General features: G+C 42.4%; 1 protein-coding gene across 11 annotated transcripts in view; it reads left to right on the forward strand.

The window, feature by feature from the left end:
* Positions 1-23,301, forward strand: part of KANK1 (KN motif and ankyrin repeat domains 1) — a 122,221-nt gene extending 98,920 nt beyond the window's left edge. For 10 of the 11 annotated variants that reach the window (XM_021379650.1, XM_021379652.1, XM_021379647.1 and 7 more), the window contains 9 exons: positions 9,922-10,140; positions 10,933-11,041; positions 12,562-12,771; positions 13,115-13,202; positions 15,832-16,051; positions 18,614-18,756; positions 19,315-19,515; positions 21,577-21,675; positions 22,312-23,301. In XM_021379650.1, the coding sequence (XP_021235325.1) occupies positions 9,922-10,140; positions 10,933-11,041; positions 12,562-12,771; positions 13,115-13,202; positions 15,832-16,051; positions 18,614-18,756; positions 19,315-19,515; positions 21,577-21,675; positions 22,312-22,374 (1,352 nt within the window). In that variant the 3' untranslated portion in view covers positions 22,375-23,301. The remainder of the gene's footprint in view (positions 1-9,921; positions 10,141-10,932; positions 11,042-12,561; positions 12,772-13,114; positions 13,203-15,831; positions 16,052-18,613; positions 18,757-19,314; positions 19,516-21,576; positions 21,676-22,311) is intronic. The other variant, XM_021379655.1, reaches the window with a different exon arrangement.

Below are 24,770 nucleotides of genomic sequence, written 5' to 3' on the forward strand. Positions count from 1 at the left end.
AACCATCCATTAATTCTGTGAAGTAAAATTTTGAGCTTCCCATAGAAAAGCAATAAGCAACATCTATGTAGCAGTAAAGAAAATGTATGGTACCCTACCTGTACACATCTAATGTGATAACTGTATCTGCAATATTGCTGTCCTTCTGGTATTCATTTTATATTTTGGGCTTCTTATAAATAATGAATATCTACCGAATGCCATGAGTGTCCTTAAAAACAGTGAACCAGACTTTTTAATAGCTGTAAATCCTCGGTTCCTTTCCCCACTTTTACTGCACAGTATCAAATGTATAGTTGAGAGACTCAAGAGTATTTAGACACAAGTGGAGTAATGGATCATGTTTTACTAAAGATATTCTTGCTTGGATTCAGATTTCACATTCTTGACAAAATTATTTTGGAATTATTTTATTTTAACATGTAATGCTGTTATCTTTAGTGGCATACGCTGACTGTAAAATCTCTTTTATTTTTAGTCCCTGGTGAGAAGTAAATGCTTTGACTTAGTGCATAAATCAAGCTTGGGGCTATAACAGTTTAGACCCATCAAGAATTAGAATAAGAAGAGGTCATAAGCCTGAAATGTTTCCCTTTCTCTTCCTGTTAATTTTGAAAATATTCTCTTTATTACAGTTATCTCTTATTCCCTCTGCTTGTTTCTGTGTTCTTACACGTCATAATTTCCTTTTTTTGTAAAAGGCTTTTTGCTGAATGTTTTCTTCTGCAAGCAGGGGAACTGTTAAGCGTTGTGCTCACGGATTGATACCTTACAGAAGTATCTGAGCGCTTACAGTGTCTTTCCACCGGATTAATCCTTTGGATGGGGCTTTTTGGGCATCTGGTGTGTGAACTCAACCAGCACCCCCTTTTTCCACACCAGGTATCTCATCCCGATGTATCTGAAGCTTGTATAAATGCAAAAAAATAAGTTTGAATTATGGAAAGAGGCATGGCCTCACAAACTTTGGTTTCTTAGGGAAACAGGCTGAACGCAGAGGCAGAAGCAGCTGTTCTCTGGTTAGCAGCAGAAGTGTCATAGTTGATGTTGTATTGTTGTATGTATATATTGAAGAGGTTCCTTAGGAAGTGCCTGCTAAAGGCAGGTACATGTGGGGCAAAGGTACTGAAGCTGTCTCTGAGATAAGTAGTTTTGGTACCTGCAGCAGCATCCAGACAGTTTGCTGTGTTAAAATTAGGAAGTTATGGCTACAGATATGAGTTAGCACATTAATCAAATTCAGTTCTTTGTACAGATTTTCCTCTTTTATCCCTGTGGAGAAGGGACAGAGGTGCCTCTGGTCCCATAGCACATGAAGGTTTGTGAGCAGCGATGGTAGTACAGGTGATACAGAGCTGGACCGGGTGAAGTGGGACATGGGCTGCATCTGTGTCTGCCCTTCCTGGAAGCAATCCCAGCGTGAGATTAACTCGGAAGTAGATCTATCAGCAATCTGTGTATTGCTTGCTGCAAAATAAACATCTTCACTTCCGTAACTAAGCAACTCCTGTTTACATAGGTGCTGTCTTTCAGAAGCACCAGTGGTGTCGGGGAAATCAAACCCGCTGCGCTGACAAACCAATTTCCACTCTGCACAGTGATTTTAGCCAGCATTGGCACCATGCCTGTCCAGCTGGATCATACAGATGTGGGTTGCAAACCTTGATGGTTACTGATCTTTATTCTCAGTGCAGCCAGACTACAGAACTAAAAGAAAGTTTGCTTTGTTTCTCCATTTGCTGTTAAAGAACCGTTCACAAGTTTCTGAAAGTTACATTTGACTGCATGTGATGCATTTTGCAAAACAGTAGCTGGAAGTTTAATGTGACTTGTAGAGTTTTTTTTTATTACATGAACTTTTTGCAAAGAAGTATTGTAGGTGAATGTCTTTCACAGACAAATAATTGGCCAGATTGTTTGTTTAAAACAGCTGTTCTGCTCTTGCAATGAAAAATTTCCTGAGCATGTTTGGTCTGAAAATGGCTGATTCATGGCCTCAGATTTCAATTTTACATCCACTTTTTGAAGCAATCACTGGTATTTGCAAGAAAGGAGATAACTTCTTGAAATAAAGATTTGAGTGAAAGAATGAAGTGGGGATCATACAGTTTTGGAAAGGCTGATGGGGCTTTATAAACATGACATGCCATCTGGTGAAAAGGTCCTTGAAGATTTTCTGCTCTAGCTTTTCACTGAGAGCTGAGAAGGCAAGCAGAGTGATAATGGAAGGGTGATGGTATGAGATGCCTTTCATTGTCCAAAGCTGGTGTGTAGTACCAGTGAGATACTGAAGCCGTGGTTGTCTTACTCTTGGCATCATTCATTATGCAAAAAAAGGAGTGAGTTGGAGAAAGTTCTTTTTACTTCACTACTCTTCTTCATGACAAATTTGCAGCCTTCTGTCTTACGAGACTGTCCCTTGGTGTTCACTAGCCCTAATCCTGGCAGCATGGGTCATGCTAGTGTGGCTGAAGACTTGAGGTTTGCCTGAGGCTCAGGGGCATGGGTCTGTTCAAGGTGCTGGCGTACTACTGTAGGTTGCAGTAACTGCCTGCTTCTAGGCAACTGCATGAAACCCTCGGCTTCAGCTCTTGACACAGATGCGTATCTTAATCGGGTTTAGGTTCCTGAATGGAGGAGAGATTTCTGTTACCTCTCCTCTCTCTGCTGGGAAGAGGGGGAATGACATACATGTTTTTAATATTCCCTGAAGGGCAAGGCACAGTGCAAAGCAGTCACACAGATGTCCCATCTGTATTCCACATGAACTGTATTTCTTCATGTGTGTCTGTCTGGCATCTCCAAGAATACAGTGCCCCTTGTACATTTTTCTGCATCTAGTGACCTGCTGGTAATGGCAGTATGTAAAGCTTGAATTCCCATGTCATTTGAAAATGGTAGTGACCTCTGTATTAGGAGTTGAGGGGTTTAGCTGGGTTTTGTTCTGTTTCAAATACCCATCCATTTGTATCAGAAGAGAAGCAGAGATCTCGTCAGTAATTGTCCTGTAAAGATATTATTCAAGTTAATCTCCATAAACCTCTTTAAAGAGGTTTGACATGCCATCCTTGGTCATGTGTTAACACAAGCTTATTGCTGTTATCGTTATTATCATCAGAACACTTGCTGTTTTCATTCAGTAGCAGCATGAAATGCTTAACTATTTCCTCATTTCTGCTGCAGCTAATAAAGAGCAGAATTTGCAAATGGTAGTTTTGTTTTTGTTTGCTTGTGTGTTTGTTTCTGAATTGTTGCCTTAGAGAGAATACTGGCTTCTCTGGTGGAGTGGCTCTGGTAAAATCCCTGTTTCCTCCCTACACTATGGCACAGGAACATGATGTTCCAGCGTTGAGCTTTGTTCAGAGTTCAACTCCCGTGGTAATGGGCACATCTATGCATATGTAGTGTGAGTAGATTCCGTATTTCCAAGAAAGTGCTGACATTATCAAGAAACAATAAAACATCAACTGAGAAGATGAACTGAGGCGACGGTAAAGCTGAGGGAAGAAAAAAAGAATCATGTTGATTCTTGATATGCTGAGCATCATGAGATGGTTTGTTCCACCATTCACATGGGAAAATAGGATGGTTTTCACTTAGCTCCACGTGTGTTTGTGTGGGACAAGAGAGGATTTCAAAAATAAGTGTCATTTTTTTTAGTTGTTCAGCCTTGTTGAATTAAAGGAATCGATTTCCAGTTTGAACATGCCAGCTTCACAACCCACCCAGTGTGGGATGAAAAGCTGCTTCTCAACAAGAAGATGGTTGAAGTGAGAATGACAGCAAAACTGAGGTTCTTAGAATGGGACGGGCTAGAGCCTTTCTATGAGGGCTGCTCCAAAAATAATGCCTCCTATTATATTAAGTTGGTCCATGGTGTCAGAAGTGGATGTTGGTGGTATGGCAGTAGAGGCTGAACCTTCCCACCGATATCCCGTTACTTTTTGTTGCTGTGTGACAGATGGCAGCAGAGGGGCACTCTGACAGAATGGCATCTGACATGGAAGTGCACGTGAAGCAAAGGTATGTAATTGAATTCCTCCATGTGGAAGAAATGGCCCTCACCGACATTCATTGACACTCACTGAATGTTTCTGGAGACCGAACAGTGGATATGAGCACAGTGAGGTGGTGGGTGGTGTGTTACAGCTGTGGTGACGGTGCCATGAGAGCCATGTTCCTGATGGCCATGCACAGCTGTCACAGCACAGAATGAAGAGCATCTTAATCAGCTCATCTACATGAATTGGCAGATTATGGCCAGGGATTTGTGCATGGAGATGAATATTGGCTTCAGTGCATTGCAGACAATGGTGGCAATGTTGGAATGTTGAAATGTTTGCAGCAGATGGGTCCCAAGAATGCTCACACAGGAATTCCATATGCAAGTCTGCAAGGACCTGTTGAACTAATATGAGTCTGAAGGTGACAAGCCCTGGATCACATTGTTACCAGTGACAAGACCTGGTGTCATCACCATGAGTCAGAGTCAAAACGACAATCCATGGAGTGGTGATATGTGAATTCCCCATCAAAGAAAAAGTTCAGGATGCAGCCCTCAGTGGATGAAGTGATGTGCACTGTCTTCGGGATAAGAAAGGGATGGTGCTTCCAGATTTCATGGAACCCAAACAAACCATCAGCTCTGACCACTACATCACAACACTGACTAAGCTGAAGGCTCCAACTTCCAGAGTCAGGCCAGAGAAGAAAATAACCTTTCTTTTGCAACATGATAATGCCAGGCCCTGCACCAGTTTGAAGAGCATGGAGCACGTTGCCAGTCTTGGCTGGACTGTCCTACCACACCCACCACAGAGTTTGAGTTTGGTGCTTCTAACTTCTGTCTGTTTGGGTCGATGAAGGGAGGACTTTGTGGGCAACATTTTCCTAGCAGTGATGCTGTCATAGTAGCTGTGAAACAGAAGGTCACCTCTGCTGGTGCAGATGATCATGAGCGTGGCATGCAGGCTCTTGTTCATCGCTGGCAAGAATGTGTAGCTAAAGGTAGTGACTATGCTGAAAAACAGTGTTCTGTAGCTGAGAATTTGCTCTAACAAGCAGTGTTATTGTGCTCTTTGTATCTGTTGTAGTTTCCATGGAATAAATAGGAGGTATTACTTTTAGAGAGACCTATTAAAAGGAGCAGTGTCCCTGTGTCCAGCTGGTAGTTACAACATCTGGCTGTGCCAGGGCCTGAAGTGACTGTGTCTTCTTTCAGCTTACCATATAAGAAGGCCACATGTGGCAATTTTTTGTTCTGAAATTTTAAATGTACTTTTAACCTGCATTAGCTGAAAAATGCCTTTTAAAACAAAACTAGTTATTCTTTTGAAGATAACACATTTATTAGATTGATGGGTTAATGTCAGTTGTTGTGAATGTTTAAACAGGGCATGTTTGCTCATCGCTGCCTCTTTATTTACCTTAGTAGAACGTTGTTTTTTTTTTTTTTTTTTTCCCATTAGTAGCTCTGGTGCATAGACTAAACGGAAAGTGGATTAAAGTTTATGTGAAAAAATAACTTCTTAAGGAGAGAGCAGCTTAATAATTAAGACTACTGTAAAGTGGTTCTTGACTGCGGTAATTTCATAATGAGCTGAGTACTATCATGAAAAATTCATGCAGATCGTTAGAGAAATTTTGTTGCTGTATATACTACAGACAACGTTTATACAGTGTCTTTAATAGAGTTTCAAAAGTTGGTGTAGGCCAGACTGCCATGAATTGAGCACAAATCCAGGGAAAAAAAAGTACTATTTGTAAAGTTGATGCAGCTAGTTCTCTCAACCAGCCTACCACGTGTCTTTATGGCTACTTATGCTGTGATAGATGGGAGGTGAGGTCTGCAGTTAGGAAAGGAAGTAACATGTTAGTAACAAAAACAGTTCTTAGGTGCCAGAGATGGCATGTGTTAATCTGACCTTGATGTATAGCAGTTTTGCTGTCCCTCTGGTTTAAACCGATGAGATGTACCAAGGGAACACGGGTGATTTAGGAGAGGAGGCTCCTTCTGAAAAATTAAAAACAGGTGTTCTTGTTCCTTCAAACCACTGGGACTGGACTGATGAAGAGACTTCAGTCACTTGTCTACCTCTGAAATTAATGAGATTAGCTTTCTGTGTGTGGGTTTATGAATGATTGAAGTCTGCAAGTTTCTTGTTTTATCGCACTTCTAAATGACCTATGAACTTTTCAAAGATCCTTCACTATATTGCAGAATACAGTTACAAATTCCTGGCAGTTACTGGCTGTGGTTAACTACGCTGTACCAATACTTAGAATCTTATGTAAAATTTGCCTTGTTTGCCCACAACAATAAACAAACGAAAATCAGCATGGTAAGTGTACCTCAATGGTACCCTGGAGGCAGGAATGGTTGTGATCAATCTGTTGGCAGCTGGGAAGGATTCTGTGCAAGGCTTTTGCTTCTTTGCCCCACAGCTTCCTCGAGTATTTCTTGGCAAGGATGAAGGGCAGAGCTTCTTGCAGGCAGAGTGAGATCAAGTGGGCATGCCTGAGATGAAGAATCTATTTTAAGGCCTGTGTGGACACGCGGTAATCTTCAGCAGGGCTTCATTTCCGCCCATGGGGAGCTTGCAGCACATCCAGCCCAGTCGCCCACTGGCAGCCTGGCCAAGGAATGGGGGACTTGGCTCATGACACTTTCTGATCCTTGCATTGTTGGTAGTTGTGCTGGCAAGCACAGCAGCTTCCTTAATCGCTTTTTCAGCTGCTGCTGTCTAAGCATCTTTTTCAAGATTTAGACTGTTTTGCAAAGGGGAACAACTGAGAGCTGATGTTAAATGCTAGCTTATAGCTTACAGCGTTAATGCTGTGTCAGGTCCTAAGCTCTCTTCCCTTGAACCTGGGGTACTGTAGGTGCAGTGAGTGCCCCCATGTGTTACAGCTAGGTGGGGAGAGTGCATGTACTGGCCAGTTTGTCTAAGACAAAGTTATTTTTGTGTGCTTCTCACGCCTTTGTGTCAGCTCCTTTTGTCAGGTGCAGGAGGCCAAGCAGGGCCCCTTTCTTCTTCATTACAAATCACAGATAAGATGCCCCAGATAACACTCTGAACGTGTCTTGTTCAGATTTTGTTCCACCTCTGTCAGCTTTAGCCAGGAGAGAGGCTGTGACACAGAGGAAGGAAGTCTGCTCCCTGCTCTGCTTTTTGTCCTACCCAAAGCTCTGTCCCAGGGCACTAGAAGGGACGCACCTGAGAAGACCCCAGGTAGGCCTAAAGCAGTATTACCCCTGGGCTTGACATGGCTCGTGGACATGGCAGGTTGGACCCAAGTGCCATCGGTTCACCCTGCCAGAGCCCTACTGCTTGTCCTGAGGGCTGAAAGAGGCTTCAGCTGAGTAACATTTGAGGCACTGTATCTCTGCTGCTTTAAAGCAAGCTCACTCTCTTCCTCCTTCATGTCCTCCTCACAGTGGTCAGTGTGTCAAGGCTGAAGCACATGCAGTTGCTTGGATTTATTTTTCCTCTTGTCCAAACTGCTGCTCTGTCTTGCAAGTTCAGTGGACCTGCCTCCTGCACAATCCCCCAGAGGAGCTGGGGTAGGGTTGCACTGGAGGATAAGAGGCAGCCCAGCCTGAGCCAGCTTCACTGGCATTCCTGCTGTGCATCCTCCCCCTTGGTGCGGCGCATCTTTGTGCAGAGGGGCTAGCTGTGCCCAGCCACCAGGACAGGGCTGTTGGCTCAGCACCAGCATTGTATTTATAACCTACCGGACAAGGCTGGCCAAGGCAGCTACCGGCAGTGGCCATGGGAAGCAGTTACTTTGTTTGGCAGTCTTTAATTACAGCTGTCACTGCTCCAAGCAAGTGGAGAGAAAGGAGGTGGTTTCCTTGTTTTTCAGTTTGAAAATCTGTTGGTTTTGGCTCAGTGCTCCACACCTTAATGGCTCCCTCTTGCGTGGTTCTGTTCCTGGCTGATAAGGGGTGATGCTCACCACCGGGAAGAGACCTAATCTCAGTCACGCTGTGAAGTGAGGGTAGGTGGGGAAGCAAGGCCAGATGTGGCCACGTGGTGTACTTTTGAGTTTTGGGGACCGCTGCTCCAGCCTGGGCATGCAGGAGCATTGCTGCAGGGGTTGGTGCTGCTGCTGGGCCCTGGGGTTGCTCTAGCCTTCACTCAGCATTTCAATGAGAGGACAGAGGGTTTCAGCCCATGTTGTGCCTGGCATAAGCATCAGTTCATCACTAGAGGGCTCGAGGCTTGCAGAGACCTCATGCCCTTGGTGAAGGGAAACTCATCCTGGAGAAAACCTTGCAGCTTCTCATGGGGCAAAAGCTTTTTGGTGTCTGATCAGTGATCCAACCTGTAGTGAGGTGTTTGCTGATACCACACCATGTATATCTACAGACAGCCTGCCCATCTCCACTTGTGTTCAGATGGCAGCAGGGTGAAAGCTGACTGGCACTATACCAGTGCTGGTCACTGCTGGGCACTGGCAGTGGTAGAAATGTGACCAAGAGTCAGTTTCATTTTGTTGTAGCTTGAAGAAGCCATAAGCAGTGGTGGAATTGGCAGTAGGTCCAATGTCTGGGAAAGGAACCTTAGAAGTGTGTGTTGGCTGAGAATGCGGAGCCTGGGGGATGTGGATGGGAATTGGCCAGAGGAAAAAAACTGTAGTGAAGTTAAAGGAATTGGAAAGATGAACTATGCTGTGTCCTGTTACAGAGGAAAGAAAGTGGGATGAAGCCAGAAGGGGGAAAGGCTGTCTAGCAAGAGCAATGAAGATGTCAGATATGTTTTGTTGTAAAAGAGAATACTTGAGATTTGCATTGATGCATCACATTTGCGTCCTCTTCAGTGCCACTATTCTATTCGAATGAGGAAGGTGTAACATAATTCTTTAATAATACAAAGAAGAAGTTGTTTCTGCCTACCTTGGATGTTTAAGCAAGCTTTGAAACAAAGCAGTAACATTTCAAAGTAAATTAAATCCCAGTTTTTGGGTTTTTTTTCCCTCAAAATACCAGGAAGATTACTTAAGGAATAATGTAGGCTTGTAAAAAAAATACATGTTTTGCAAACAGAAGTATTTGTGCAGCTTTGCAGAGCAGTCATAATAGCACAGCTGGAGGAACTCCAGGGGAATCTATAAAAAGGTCTGTGTGTAATTAGTGCTGCCTTTTAAACACACAGAGGGAAAAAATGAGAGGATGCCAGCAAATTAGAAAAAAATGTGCAACCCAAATGTTTGGGATTCGATTTAAATGTGACTACTAGCTCAGTGGAATCCTGTCCTAAAAATAGGTGTGTGTGTGTGTATATATATATATGTATGCAGTATATATATGTACATATATATATATGTAGTTATCTCAGATATATACATATATATATGTACATATATATATATGCAGTTATCTCAGAATTGAGTAGAGTATGTAACTTTCAGCATTACTAGCATGCTAGCAAAAAAGGAAAGCTTCCTGAAAAGTTTCTGCTTTTGTAGAAAAAGCGATTTCTTTTTGAAAGGAAAAATAAAGGGCATGCAGCTCTTCCAAGAGGAATCCTGCTTGTCAGGCAGGTCAGCAGGGAGCAGCTCGGCGAGTCTTTCTTGAGTCAGGTGGCAAGACCTAAGCTCCATGCAAGGACTGAGAGAGAAGGAAAAGGGAGGGATGTTCCTGCCATCCCTTTTGAAGACAGTATCTTTATAGTTTTTCCTTACATTGTGTATTTTCTTGGAAAGAAAAACTTGGAGCTATTTTTTTCAGTTTCTGAAAGCAATCACCCTTTTCCTGCTGGGTCCTAATAACGGGGTATTATAAAGCACAAATGCTGTTATGTCCCCCCCCCCCCTTTTTTTTTTCCCCAGTTTATTCTTTTTTTTTCTGTTGATGATAGTGTTGCCCTTAAGAATTTGGTCTGACTTCTCCATGATCTGTGCTGTCTTCCCCGACAGGTGCTACCTTGGAATACACCCCTCACGGCCAACTGGCAAACACCCACTTAACTTCAAATTTGCGAGTGCTGAAATTGGAGCAGGACGTAGTGCCTGCTCAGGAGGAGAAGAAGACTCCTCTGGTGGAAGCTGCTCGGGGAAGGAAGTCCTTTTCTTCTCAGGACAAAACTCTAGCTGCAATTAACCTGACAGATGACCAGCTTGCCTCTGGCCTTTATGGTAATAACTGGCTCACATTCACTTTTCATCATGCTGATGGAGTTTGAATATGAAACACAGTTAAAGCAGGTCTTCAGGATTCCCAAAACAGTGAAGGCAGAAAAATAGGGAAAATGGTGCCTTTTGTGTCCAGACACTTTTTAAGTGGAAGAATTCAATGTGTCAGTGAAATACCATTTAATGCTTTCGTAAGAAGAATGTAGTGCAAGAAAAAGGGTTAATAAAGTAACTTCAAAGCAAAACAAAACTTGAGCTTGTATGAAAGCTTTTATTCTTTTATGTCTACAGATTGGTGTAAAAGTTATTCTGGTTAATACGAAAAATCTGAAAAACCAACCTTGACTAAAACTCCCCACACTGTTGAATAGGTTATTGTTATGTGCTGTTTGTACTAATGAGTTACGTCTGGTAATGGGCTGCTGTCATTTGGGACCAAGGATTAAGATTTTCTTGGCAGAGCAGAATAACCCATTTCAGTACTGGAAATCTTGCTCAGGCAACAAATAAAAAAAAGAAAATATTTTCCTAAAGTTTTCTAGAAACATCCTAAAGATTGTCAGCGTGTTGGAGGGTAAGAAAGCTAAGCTCTTTAAGTCTTCTGGTTACAGAGTTGGTTTTGAAAGTTTCCAGAGTGCATATAATGGTGTGATGATATATATAAAAGGATCACGAAGCCCAGGTCAGCTGATAAATTAAGCAGCAGGCTGTTTGTTTTGAAAAACTGAAAGCTGCAACCATCAAAGCTGGCTACAGAATTGTACTGAAGTATGTGCTTTCCCTGTCTTTGAACAGTATGTAGTAGCAGTGAAAACACACTCAAGTCCATCATGAAGAAAAGGGATGGAAAAAAGGATTTGAGCAACACCAAGAAGAACCTGCAGTTTGTTGGCATTAATGGCGGGTAAGGGGCCTGTCTTAAAACGTCTGTCTAATCAAGTCATTGCAGTGCTGTCACAGTGAGAAAGAAAGGGAAAAATCTGTGAGTTTATGCATGGATTTTGCCTGTCCTTAACATGTAAGGCACATCCACTGAGTTTAAGGGTAGGAGGACAGAATTGAACACTTCAGCTCGTCTTAATCCTCCACGAACCCTTTGTGTGTACGTGTGTGTTGTCTAAAGTGGAAGCTGCAAGTCATACTTGGAGTCAGTCTGAAGTACCTGTACCTTAGGACACTGCCAAATTTAATGGGAAAATAAAGCAAACAAACTCCCAAGAGCCATGGGAATGTTTCTCAGTAAGTCAAACTTCAGTATGCAGCATTGTGCTATTAAACAATGCAGGAAGGGATGGCTTTGCCTGAGAATTAACTTTTCTGGTGTGGGGCTAGATAAAGGAAACCTGTAAGGAAATATTACTTCAGCTTTGCAGAATGTTGCAAAGATGTTTGAAATGGTTTAACCAAGTTGTTTTTATATAGCTCTGTAAGCTCTTTCCTCGAGTTTTCCTTAGTTGAAGTGCTTGGTGCTGTATACAGCCTAAATATTGGAATTACTTCATTTCATATACTTTGGCTAAAGATACTATTATTTCTAGTGCAGGAATGTTGTCACCCATATATCACTGTTGTGCATTAGAAAAATAGCTGTAGTACATTAATTCATCAGGTGTTGAAGTTGGTGAGTTAAGGCAATTCTTTACAGTCAACATTGTAATTATCCAAATCACTTACTTTTTGCCTAAAGCATCAGCATGTTTTTGATCTTCACAGAAAAAAAATGTTAAAATTATGGCTGTTGTCTTAGAAAGCTCCTCTCCTTCTACTTGCCTACCAAGGCAACAGTATAATTTACACTAAACAAGAGTAATTTCATCTGTGAGCTAAGGCAAGGGTGACAGGATGTAAAGACTTCCATTTAAAAAAATTTTTCCTTCTTTTATTACATGTCATGCAGCTAGTAATCACAGTGACAGAATGAAGGGATCTGTGAAGAGATCTCAGTTGGCAGTAACAATTTAATAAGTAATCTCTCAGATTTAAAAAAAAAAAAAAAAAAAAAGAAAAGAAATTTGGTTTAGCTGTTTTCAGGTAAGAAAAAGCATTATGACAAGAATGGCTTCCTCATGCGTTCTCAGTACTCCCATAGCTAGCAGCAGAGGGTGACACACTCGGTTTCTGCTGTCCCATTGCGGTAGTGTTTTAAAAATGAGCTTTCAAATTGGGGTGACTTATGCTGATTGTATTTCGTGTGCATTCATACCTTCTTAAGTGCTTTTTGCAGTGAGTGTCTGCTAGGATAAGCTTCAGGAGAGTTGTTTGACTAACTACTGTTTTTCAAAACATGAAACAAACAACCAAAAGCCCCTCTAAGCTGCCATGGTGTTTGATGAGGAATTAGGTGCCTTTGGTTGTCTGAAGAGGAGACAGATGGGTACCAAACATTACTGAATGCAGCTGAACCAGCATTTTGTCCTACCCCAGGTACGAAACTACATCCAGTGATGACTCCAGCTCTGAGGAGAGCTCCTCCTCAGACTCAGAGGAGGAGTGTGAGGGCCACGTGTACCCCGATGGCCATGGTACAGATGGGGAGCACCCTGTGCTTGGCCCCCCAGAGACAAGTGCTGCGGGGACTGCAAAGGATGGGCCTCCCTTGGAGTGCGAGGCTGAGGAGGTGGAGATCAGGGAGAGGTAGGGTGCACTCTGCAAAGGGGTGATGGTGAAGAGGGGCAGTGGGATGGTTTAGGTGGCCTCATGTATGGGAGAAGCCCATTCTTTTCAAGCTGGCTGCTTGGTGGAGCCGCGTGAGAAGTGGCAGGCTGCGTGGCCGTATGGAACTGAACATGGTCCATGCGACCTGGTAAGTGGAACATACCTCAGCCTTGAAAGGGTGGCTGCCAGAACAGCTCCTGCCTTGCAGCCAGCCCAGAAACTCATATTTCCCCACAGCTCTCAGAAGGGTAAATACTTGGACCTTGAAATGCTGAGAGGAGAATTTAAATATGCCGTATGTTATGCTGTGTGTCTCCCTCAGGTACGAACTAAGTGAAAAGATGCTTTCTGCTTGTCACCTGCTGAAAAACAACATTGATGACCCCAAGGCATTGACCAACAAAGATGTGGTAAGCAATACAGAGCAAAATTCTCACTGAGCTATGCAGGGAAATTTTAGGGAGATTTAGCTTCCTGTTTTATATGGCTGGAACCACGGTGGCTAGACAGAAGAGGATATCTTCTTTCCTGGAGGAGTCACTACATGCTTAGAAAAAGCAGGAGACGTCTGTCTAGAGAATGCGCTTGTGCTTGATGTGCTGTGGTGGTGTTGTCCTGAAGCACATAAGTAAAAATAGTAATGGGAAAGCGCAGTTCAACACATCCATGCATTCCTATGTTATTTCTGTAGTGTTGCTGTAGCCCTGCTGTGGATGGCACTCAGTCCTCAGACTGGGAGGCACACAGGATGAGGGGGCTGTTTCCTCCAGTGACAAAAGCCCAGGGTCTGTTCTGAACGTAAACAAGCTGCCTCCTCTTAAAGGCAGAGATGCATGCTTCCTTCTGTCTTGCTTGCTATGCTGGTAGCTTTTCTGTAGTGTGCAGCAGGGACAGTGGAGGATTTGTTGCTAATACTGTCTCAAGAAAGAGTTGTGTTTGCTGCATAGGAGTTGCCTGTGCTATTTTCTGAGGATGATCTCAAAGCAAACAAACACTGATCACCACTTAGTGATATAAAACCGTGTTTTCCATCTGCTGCAGTGGTGCAGTGATGTAAAATACAGGCATCCAGTGCCAATCTCCTGTATTATGGAGCATCTGGAGCTTCCCAGAGAAACTAATACTATGTGTGTATATTCTAACACTTACGTATCAGGAACGTTTTGAAAAGTGGGTTAATACAGATGTGAGGGGTAATTTCTAATCCTGTGTCAATCCTTCAGGAATAGTTTAGGCATTCAGAGAACAAAGGCTTTTGGGTCCAGTTGGAGTTGAAAGTGCCAAAATTGCATAATCAGGTGATAATCTCTGCTTTGAAAGTGTGATATGAATTTACACGTTACTTTTTTCTGCTTAAAGTATTTGCCAGCACAAGTGGTGCTTTGTAGCTGGAAATGGCACACTAATCAGTTCCTGTTCTCTGTCTGGCTGTTGATAAAGAACTCTTGTCCAAAAAGGGCAAACTTTAGTATTGTTAGGGATCTGTATAAATTTCCCCAGCCTTTTCCAACATCCTCAACACTTGCAGCAGCTGTTTATGCCAGAAGGAGCTGAAGTCCGCTCATATTGGGATGTCATAGATTACTTAAATACAGAATTGTCCCTTTCAGTTATGCTGGTAATACTGTGACTGCAAAGAATAAATTCCAAGAGATATTTTGCACTAGATCATTTAAAAAATTAAAAAAACAAAAACAACAACAACAAAAGTCATACTGTGTCACTTCATGACCACTTTTGTGCTTCAACTCATGATACGTCTGTTCTTCAATTCAAATGAGTTGGACCTTACAAGCTTTTATGAAGGAATGCTGATGTGGATGAAAGTAAAATATTCTGCCTTCACCAGACATGAGCCCCCTCTAGGGCTGGTGGTACAGATCCTCTCTCTTATCTCTAGAAAAGCTAGAGAAGCATGCTGAGTATCTTCTCTGTAGAATTGTTCTTAAACTTATTGGTCACCTTGCAAGTGGGAGGTTGTGAGAAGATGGACATGGTGATCCTTACATGGATTCCATTTTCTGAGAAACTGGCTCGGAATATAAGAGCTGGCAGTGTCTGCAGAAGCCCCTGTGGCTCAGGGCTGGGACTGCTGTACCTAGGTGGTTCCCAGCAGACAGCTGTCTGGCCCATGGGGCTCCTACTCCTTCAAACCAGTGAGAAAGTTTATCCTGAATGTCTAACCTGCATCTCTTGTTACAGCTTAAGTCCATTACTACTTCACTTAACCATTCGGGAGGTGAAAAACTGGTTCTTCTTTTCTTATTAAACAGCCTTTTACACTGTGAAAATGTTACTGTGTTCCTTTCCCCGGTTATTCTTTCAGCAAAGCATCTCCAGTCCTTCCATCTCTCCTGTAGGCTATATTTCCTTGACAAATAATCATTCTTGTTGCTTACCCTTGGAACCATTTTGAGTGAGTATTTCTTGCCGTTCCGTCATCAGACAGGATAAGGTCATCCAACAGTTGCATTTACAATGTAAGGCAGAGAGAAGGGACTCCATTCCTTGCTTTTGCTCTACAAACTATTAACCTGTTTATTCATCACAAAACAGCATTTGCCTGTTTCATGGCAGGTTCAGTCTATGATCACCTGCAACGCCCAACTCTTGTCTTGCAGAGTTGCTGTTCAGCCGATTCCCCTATACTTCATGCATTTGATACTGTATTTGATATAACACTCAGGACTGCACCTAACTGGCTTTGCATGCTGTTGTTTTAATATCTGCAAAATGTCTATTCCCATTGCTCTTGCTCTTGGTCTTGTTCTGGGGGTAACCCCACCCTAAAGTGCAGTGCCTTTAGCGATGTACCATTTCTGAAAATACGGTGAAGTGAGAGGAGGTAAATTGGTTTATCTTAAAGTGAGGTTTGGTCAGAGGAGAAGCTTCAATCCATGCATATTTGTTGTGAGCTGAATGCTTTCTTCCCACGTTTGACTAAAAAAGGCCTAGTCTCCCACACTGCTGACTTGTGGTACAGCAAGTCCTTTAAATGGAATGCCCATATGTAAATTTTTCTGTCTTCCTTTTTGGCAGAGGTTTTGTTTAAATACCATCCAGCATGAGTGGTTTCGTGTCTCAAGTCAGAAGTCAGCTGTTCCTGAAATGGTTGGAGACTACATAACTGCTTTTGAAGAGATTTCTCCTGCTGTCCTCAGACATATCATCAATGTGGCAGATGGAAATGGGAACACAGCTCTGCATTACAGCGTCTCACATTCTAACTTTGAAATTGTAAAGCTTCTTTTGGATGCAAGTAGGTTGACTGTTGCTGTATGTTTTTTATTGCAGTCCTCACAGGTGGAATTCTTGATGAGCGAGAGGTAAAGTTCAGGCTTCCTCCAGCAGGAAATATTTTACTGTTAATAGTTACATGGTGTCTCACTTGGATATTATAGAATCCTTGTTTCTAGTGCTGACTTTGGAAGTGATGGTTTTCACGGGGTTAATAAAACAACTAAGTAAACACCGCTGGCTCTCAGACTGTAGTCAGCTTTAGCAGCATCAGCCTCCAGCATTTTTGTTTGGAAGCAGTGCAGCTGCTGCTCAGCCAAAGGTGGAGTGCTGGTGGGGAAAGATGCATTCAGATATAAACATCCGTGTTAAACACTCAAATCAGTCTGGCCTTATCTCACTAGAGCAGTACAGAGCTGTTTCTGGCCAACACCGTGGCATGTTTTTACTGTTCTCCTGAGAAATGATGTGGCAGTTTGCCATACAAGAGTATTTCCCTGTTACATGAACATGATGCTGCCTCATTTTGTTGTTTTTCATTGTTGCTTCTTTCTCTCAATCCCCATGCAACATGCGTGGTACCACATGTGTGCTAAACTAGAACGCAGTGAACAAGAGGTGTCACATATTGGAGCAGATCCCAAGCAGGATGTGATCTTCTTAAGCCTAATTTTGCTCCCTGACTGAAGTTTCTTTCTGAAAGCTAGTTGTAAAGCCTGTCATGGTTGTGCAGCTCAACTAGGCCAGCGACATGGCTGGATTGAATTGCATTGCTTGTAAGCTGGAAATGTTCACAAATCCAAAAGTGCAACATTGGATAAATAAGAATCTTAGTGATACAGATCTCAGCTTTAATAATCCAGCTTGTCTGTCACAGAGGCAAAGACTTTCTCAGCTGGAAAGCAAACACCACTTTGAAATCCCTGGGCCTGTGTGAAGGCAGCCACTTAGGAAGAGTGATTCACGGTAGGGGAATGCAGGGAATGTCAGGGGGACGCTCAAGTGCAACAGCAGGGCTGCAGGACAAGAGGAGGGGTCTGCTAAGGCAGCATGAACATGGTCATGTTTTGCTGGAAGTCAGGACTGCTGTGTTTTATAGAAATCATAAGTATCCCTATGCAAACAGGACTTCTTAACAGCGAAATTCAACTATGGCTGGTGCCAGGTGAGCAGGAGCATGCTGCACACATCATCGCTTGGAAAATAGCTTAAAATGTCTTTCCTTTGGGTTTCAGTCTTCCCCTGTGTGATGCGTGAGTGGTGACCACAGTCAGCTTTACAGTGTGGATGTAGCACAAGCAGCTTCTCAGTCCTGGAGCGTAGTGTCCATGTGCCAAGAACAGTTGAGACAGAGGGTTCCTGCATCACCAGGCAGCTTTACCCAAAGACTAAATTAGGGGAATACCCTTTCTTCTTTCGTTAGGCACATAGAACAGGAGCTGAAATGTGACCTCAGGAAATACATCTCTGGTGAAGTATTTTAGCCAGAGAAGGAGAACATAAAGTTCAGCAATTATTAATTACTCATGAAGTAATACTTGTAGTAGCGGAGTGTTATGTTCTGTGGTTTGAATGGCTTCCCAAGAGAGACTTCTGAAAGGAAGGTTGTGTTACCTGTTTTAAAGTAGGACAGGTGATGGCTGTGGAACATGGAAAAATGTGTATTTTCTTAGACCTGTACTTGTGTGCTTCTGCAACGTTCCTTTCTCTTTAAATATATACATACTCTTGGCAGTAAATCTGAAGAATTTCCTGAAACAGTTTTGCTTGTTGAGATACCTGTGGTGCTATTTAGTCCTAGGTCTAGATATATTGCTTATGTAAGTCTGAGTCCTTGCTTTCCAATACACTAAAAGCCTTGCTTTCTGGTAAACTAGTAAGACCTGCTGGATTTCCGCAGAACGTTAGGAACAGACAGAGATTTGGAGGTATGAAGTGAATGAAAAGGAGAACTCTTTTCAGCTTCCAGGACTAGACAGATGACTAGCTCATATTTGTTCTCAGAGCACCGTTTTTTTTTCAGAGTCAAATACGTGGTGGAGCTGGAAACAGCCTTTAATTGTAAGGTTTTTTCTACAGTCCTAGAACATGTCAGAGTACGCTTGCAGGTCTTTAAAATAGCACCAGTTACAGGAAAAATGTTTTCACTGAGAAGTGGCTTTTCCACTGACCATGTCTCTGGGCTGTTTTCACTTTGCAGTGGGCTTTCCATCAGGGAGGAGCTCAAAGACTGTACTGATTGTGTTCCTAGGATTTGGACCCATGACCCCGAAGGTCATGTCAAATTTCAGACCACGGGTTTTTATAAAAGAAAACCATATCTCTAAATGATATATATAATGTGTTTGTGTTCTCCTTTGTGTTGCACACATAGTTTAAAAGGATCCTTTTCTTTCTCAGGCTCAAGCGCACCCCTGTTTATTTTTTCCTCTCCACTCTTCCTTGAATCACTTCCATTATGAGAGCAACTGATGCCTTTTTTTTCTGTAGTAGGCTGATCTACTAACAGTTTATTCAATTCATTAGCACGATGGCTGGTTTTTGGGTTCCTGCTTTCCAGAGAAATTATCTCATCTCTCTGCAGATGTCTGTAACGTAAATCATCAGAACAAGGCCGGCTATACCCCCATCATGCTTGCCGCTCTCGCAGCTGTGGAAGCTGAGAAGGACATGAGGATAGTGGAGGAACTGTTCAGCTGTGGGGATGTGAATGCAAAAGCCAGTCAGGTCAGCCAAATGGTTCACGAGACAGTGTTCCCACTCCTGTGATTTATTTTTTTTTCCCTTTCCTCCCACATTCCATTCCTTGCTTCATTGGTACTGCTTTTGCACTCATTCACTGTCACCCTTCAAATATTCAAATATTTGCATTTTTAATATTTGTTGATATTTTTTTGATGGCTTTATACAAAATGGAGCCGTGGAACAACACTTGAGCATCGGGTCCACAGGTCTTCTCTAAATACATAAGGAATTATATGAAAGAGCCATTACAGAATTTTGGGAGGCATTTCTGAATTCTGCAGCATTTAGTTCCTTCCAAGGAACTCCACGTGTCGAGAAATGAGTGTGTTTTTCACTAATTTATTAAATAGCTATGCAACTGTTGGATGTGTATAAGATATTCAAATAATGGCAAGCAGATACTTGATAGTCCTGCACAAAGTAATGCTTTTTTTTCCACCCCATAGAAAGCACAGTGCCAACAACAGCAACAACAACAAATGTGCATGCTTTGCCACTGATTGACTTTGTGGTGATTTGTTTTCTTCTCTTTTTTCACAGGCTGGTCAGACTGCACTCATGCTTGCTGTGAGTCATGGGCGAATAGATATGGTTAAAGCTTTGCTGGCCTGTGGTGCAGACGTCAATATCCAGGATGATGAGGGTTCTACAGCTCTGATGTGTGCTAGTGAACATGGACATGTAGAAATAGTCAAACTTTTGCTGGCTCAGCCTGGGTGCAATGGCACCCTGGAGGACAATGTGAGTTGCTTTCCAGATAGTGCTTCATCAGATAATTCTCCACCCCAGAATGTTTTTGAGATGTAGTTTTTGGGCTTGGTGGAAAGCTGCTGAAGTCTACTGACAGGAATCTCTTGACTGACAGCACCAAAGTATCAAATGTGTGAATCCTGTCCCGTGATAGCAGCTGCTGTGATGATTTGCCTAGTTGTTACCTTTGCTTTTCTAACTAACTGACCTTTCCAGCAGCCATTTTTGTGGGTTGGTGTAGGTGTGCAATGACAAGAAGAGAAACCATTTGCTAGCTCATGATAAAACATCCCTCTCACTTCCCTTCCTTGTTTCTCAGGAGTCTTCCAGTTTTCAAACAGGACTTTCATCAGGTGACTTCATGGCCGCGTTGTTTTGTCATGGCAAGCAGTTCTTACAGGATGTTCACTCTGTAGGCACACCACAACTTCTGAGAGTATGGTTTGGGACTGCCAGTCATTACACCACATTGTTCTGAGAATAAGCAGATACGGGCTATGGCCTCAGTGCCAAGTGGCATATTTCTTGTTTGCAGATATCACTGCAGCCTACACTTGTCAACGGACAGAGAATTTGATATGTAGAGTTCTCAAGATTGAAAATGTTGGCTTAGTTGGTTTCTGTGTTCTTGTTAACGTCACCACGCTTTGGGTACATTTCAATTCTTCTGTTGCTTTAACCCCTCAGAACACTGAGATGGAGCTGGGATTTGGGAGGGTTTGAGTTGTTACTGGTTGTAACTGTTGTAAAGTGGCAGAGGCATGACTTCTGCTGACTTACCTGCTGCATGAGCCTCTGCAATGTAGTTGCAGTGTATAACAGCTGCCAGAGGGGAAAATGTAGAAAGGGATGTATTGTAAAACACTTCTTAGGGCAGTCTAGGTTATTGCAGCCTGGATTTTGTTAGCACTATTAATCACGTCAATAACTAAAGTCTTTAGGGAGATGCAGAATTTAAATATTCCAATGTTGTTTCCTAAACACAGCTTATCTGCCACTTAATGCATAATGAGTTTGTCTCTGCTGAGAGATTCTGAGACTTTTAGCATTCCCCTAGCTATTCTGAATGTGTCTGACCCTTCTCCAAACAGTGTGGTCGATAGTGAGCTGAGCTTTGTTTTACTAATGAGCACCACTCTCATAATGGTTTACCACCACCAGAATGAGCGAACCTTGTTTTTCCTGGTGTGGACTGTGGAGTATTTGTCTTGAATTTGTTATGCATTATGTTCTTTCTCCCTAATCTGCACAGGACAGCTAGGTTTCTTTATATTGCTCCCCCAAAAAAAGTCTCTCAAAGGGAGACTTTCCACTTGGATGTTGCTTATCCTGTCCAGGGCAGGAGAAATGGTTTACATCTTCCTTACACTGGTGACAACCTTTCTGATACCAGAGCTACAGCAGTGGCTGGAAATGGTGCTGCACTCAGAGAGCCAGCATAAGAGACAGTCTCTATAAGAGCACTTTGCTTTTAGCAGCCTCAAGGACTGTGGTTTCTGAAAGAAATAGTACTTGCTGAGAAACTGAGGTGACTGTTTGACCAGTAAAATTAATTTATTGGTTGTTAGAGTGCCATCATTTCGAACCATGCATTTGGAACTATGAAACTATCAAAGTGTTAATGGCAGTTAGAACATAACAATGATTATCATAATACAGCAGTTGCCAGGATACTTGATAAGCATTTACCCCTCTCTTCTCTTACACTCCTGATACTGTAGTTTCTCTCAGACCAGTCTTTCCGAAATCACAGCTCTTTCACAGCACTACACGTAACATTGTGATAATGGCATGCTCATTCCTGCTCAGCAATAATCTCTTCTCCTCATTGAGAGAAATTATGAGGCCTCTGACAGTTGGATTGTCTCATAAAACAGCAGTGCAGAGGTTTGTTGTCACTTAATTATAATACAAGAAATTGAACAAGACTCTAAATTAACTCAGCTGCCTGAGCAGTAGGATCTCCGCTTCTCTGTGAGCACAGGGCTTTTAAGAGACCAGTGAGAGGACACAAGAACTAATTATCTTATTTCTTCCCTTTTTTTCTCTCAGGATGGCAGCACAGCACTTTCAATAGCCCTGGAAGCTGGACATAAGGACATAGCAGTTCTCCTTTATGCACACGTCAACTTTTCCAAAACCCAGTCACCAGTAAGTACATGACCTACTGAATACTTCAAATTCAGTTTACATTTTAACTTGATGTTCCTGACTGTATTAGTAAAACCTGAGCAAAAAGCAAAACCCACTTAATCTGTACAGTACATGAAATTTCAGGTTTATTCGTGGGAAAATTTTATGGTGGTAAGTGAAATCTATATTTTTAAAAACAGACTGACTGCAGTAGCCTGATTGCTGGCTGAGTATACCATCTCCTGCCTTGTTAGTAGCGCTGAAAGTAGCTCACTATTGGCGTTCACAAATGTGGCTAGCAAGCAGAGGTGCTCTTGCGTCATTGTAATACGATCATTGACCTGGTCATAAAAAAAAAAAAAAGCTGTTTCTGGAGTTAGAACTGTCCTGGATGTTCTGGTAGGTACCCACTTGATCAGAGGCCTGACTCAATCTCCTGATAAACTACTGCTAAATGTTTCAGTGTCTAAACAATTTTCACTCTTGGTTAGTCAGTTGTATGATAACTAGTACTGTTCTTCCCAAAATGGGGAGAGAAAAAGAAGATTAATTGTGCAGCTGAAGGGAAGCAATTGAAAAGAGAGCTTGCGAGTGCTGTGTTTGGCTGGCTAAAATATTTTCCTTTTTGATTAATTGTTGTTTCCTTTTTCCTAGGGCACTCCTAGACTTAGCAGAAAGACATCTCCTGGTCCTACCCACAGAGCTACATTTGAGTAGTGCTGCATGAATACCTGTAAAAATCACAATGCCATCTTTAAGCTGCTAAATGTTACTGTTTTACTGAGACAGATACTGAATGTAATTGTCTTGTGCCTGAACTCACCAGCAAAGTGAAAGCAGAGACCTAGTGCTAAAGATAAAAAACCTTAAACTTGAAGCAAGCATATAGTTAGGTAGTACTCAGCTGAGAGCCTTAGCCAGAACCATTCTTCTTGCTCACCTGCTCATCTTTCCATGCACTGGCATTAATGCTGTTTTTCTTTTAGATTGTCTTTCCCTATGTTATGTACTGCCTAAAAGGTCTAAAGCTATCCTTGCAGGGGGGTCCCGGTGGCTTGTTTTAAAGCATTCTAAAACATTTATATTCACTGTGCCTAAACTTTACCACAGTAACCTTCTCATAAATTTCATTCCAACACAATTTTGATGTTTTTAATTATTTCAAAATTGAGACGTTGCAGTTGCTTATATACTGAGCTCCGTGAAGCTTGAGCTGGTGGGTGACTGGATTAGATGTTGGGGATAGATCCTCTCGTGAGTTCAGAAGTTCACTAAGTAACTTGTTGCTAATTGGGGATAATGTATGACTTTTGTAAGGAAGATAATATCTATAAAATTAACTCACACAGTATTTTCAACATTTTATATTCCTTAGTGATTAAAAACTACATGAAGAATTACATGTCACGTTACCATATTTTTATTAACAGTGTCAGTGTATAAGCTCCATTCATGTTTATTGGAGAGTAAAATTAGAGGTACCAGCTGTATATTCCCCGTGAGTGGAAATGAGTGTAGTTCTCAGTGCATATTTATGGAATGCTACTACCTTGTCACATTCACTTTAGTCATGTGTATTTAAATGTTTGAAGTGCCTTAGACTCTTGCCATATTTTCAGAATAAAATTTCATTATGCTGTTTTATTCCTCTCCAGTTTTACGTGTGATTTGTCATCATCCAGAAATGCTGCAGATTATACATGCAGCAGCAAAACACGATGGATTGGTAAGTCAAGGCAGGGAGGACTAGATCATTTCAACCCTTGGGGGCTGCTGATGCGGACAGCGTCAGTGCCCGTGTTGGCAGAAGCTTTGCCTAAGACACCTGGCTTCTTCACTTGTCTTGTGCCTGCTGTGAAGGCTGGATGGAGAGACCTGGCCTCTCTGCTGTGCAGGTGAGGCGTTGTGGGGAGGCAGTAAAGAACAGTGCTCAGGTGGTTTAACATAGCTCTTTGTAAAGCAGTTACCAACTGAATTAAAAGCTTTGTCTTGGGCTATCTTGGCTTTTTTGGGCTTTATCTTCTAAGAGTACGTATCTCAACATAGTAGTCCCGAAGAAGCTCTCTCACTTCATGATCCATCAGGTTTTGCTAGTGCACCCTCAGTATGTTGTACTTTTCTTCTCGTTGCACTTAGCATCCAATTCTGTGTGGATTTTTACCTATCTTACCTCTCTGCTAGTTTTAGAGGTACGTCACCAGTTGGCCAAATTATTGTGAAATCAAGATCTTCCCACTGACACCAGACTGACAGCAAACAGCAGCAGCAGTTAAAAAATAAATAAATAAACAGTAAAAAATGCCCCTTGCCTTGCCAGCTGCACTCAGTCAGAGACAGTCAGTGCATGCATGCTGTCCCGTGTGCCAGAGCTGAGCTGTCCCACGTGCCCCCCCATCAGTGGTGCCACAAAGCAGTACCCATTGTCACCAGTGCTGGGGCTTCAGCTGCCTCAGATCCATAATGCAGCAGTGTCTCTGCCTGAGAATCGGGCACATGGAGTGCATGACACCAGCATGGGCTTCCTTATAAATTTCACGCTCATGAAGGCACTGGGGGAGCTTCTAGTTCAACAGAATTAGAGGAAGATTTATCTTCTCTACGGCCCTCTCTTGTTAAAGCATGATAAAGCAAGCACTTGTCCCCTTGGGCATCGCCATTTCCCCTACCAAAAACACCAGGCATCATTCGCAGTGGTGTCAAGGAGAATGCACTATGAGAGCAGACTCTGCTGTCTGAGACCAGGTTGGGTCAACAAGGCACAAGCTTTTGTTTTTAGAACTGTTGCTCTGCCACTTCTTGCCACTATTTGGGCAACTGACTGGAAAGTACACCAGAGTCGAGATGGTTTTATCTTGTCCTTAGGAGTTTAAGATGTATGCTCTGATGGTGTTAAATCAGCCTGATGAAACGGAAGAAAAGGATGACTGCTTTAATCTGTCTCCAGAACATGTTCTAATTAATGTATGTCTGATTTCACAGAAAATCCAGGCTATTTATTTATACACGCTTGCCTGAATCTAATGGATTAAATTCTTCTGTAGAGGAGAGACTTTATATCAACAGGACAGAATCTGGACCAGGGACAGATTCCTACTTTCTATTTTTCCAAGAGT

The sequence above is a fragment of the Numida meleagris genome, chromosome Z (assembly GCF_002078875.1).
Source record: "Numida meleagris isolate 19003 breed g44 Domestic line chromosome Z, NumMel1.0, whole genome shotgun sequence".
Taxonomy (NCBI): Eukaryota; Metazoa; Chordata; class Aves; order Galliformes; family Numididae; genus Numida; species Numida meleagris.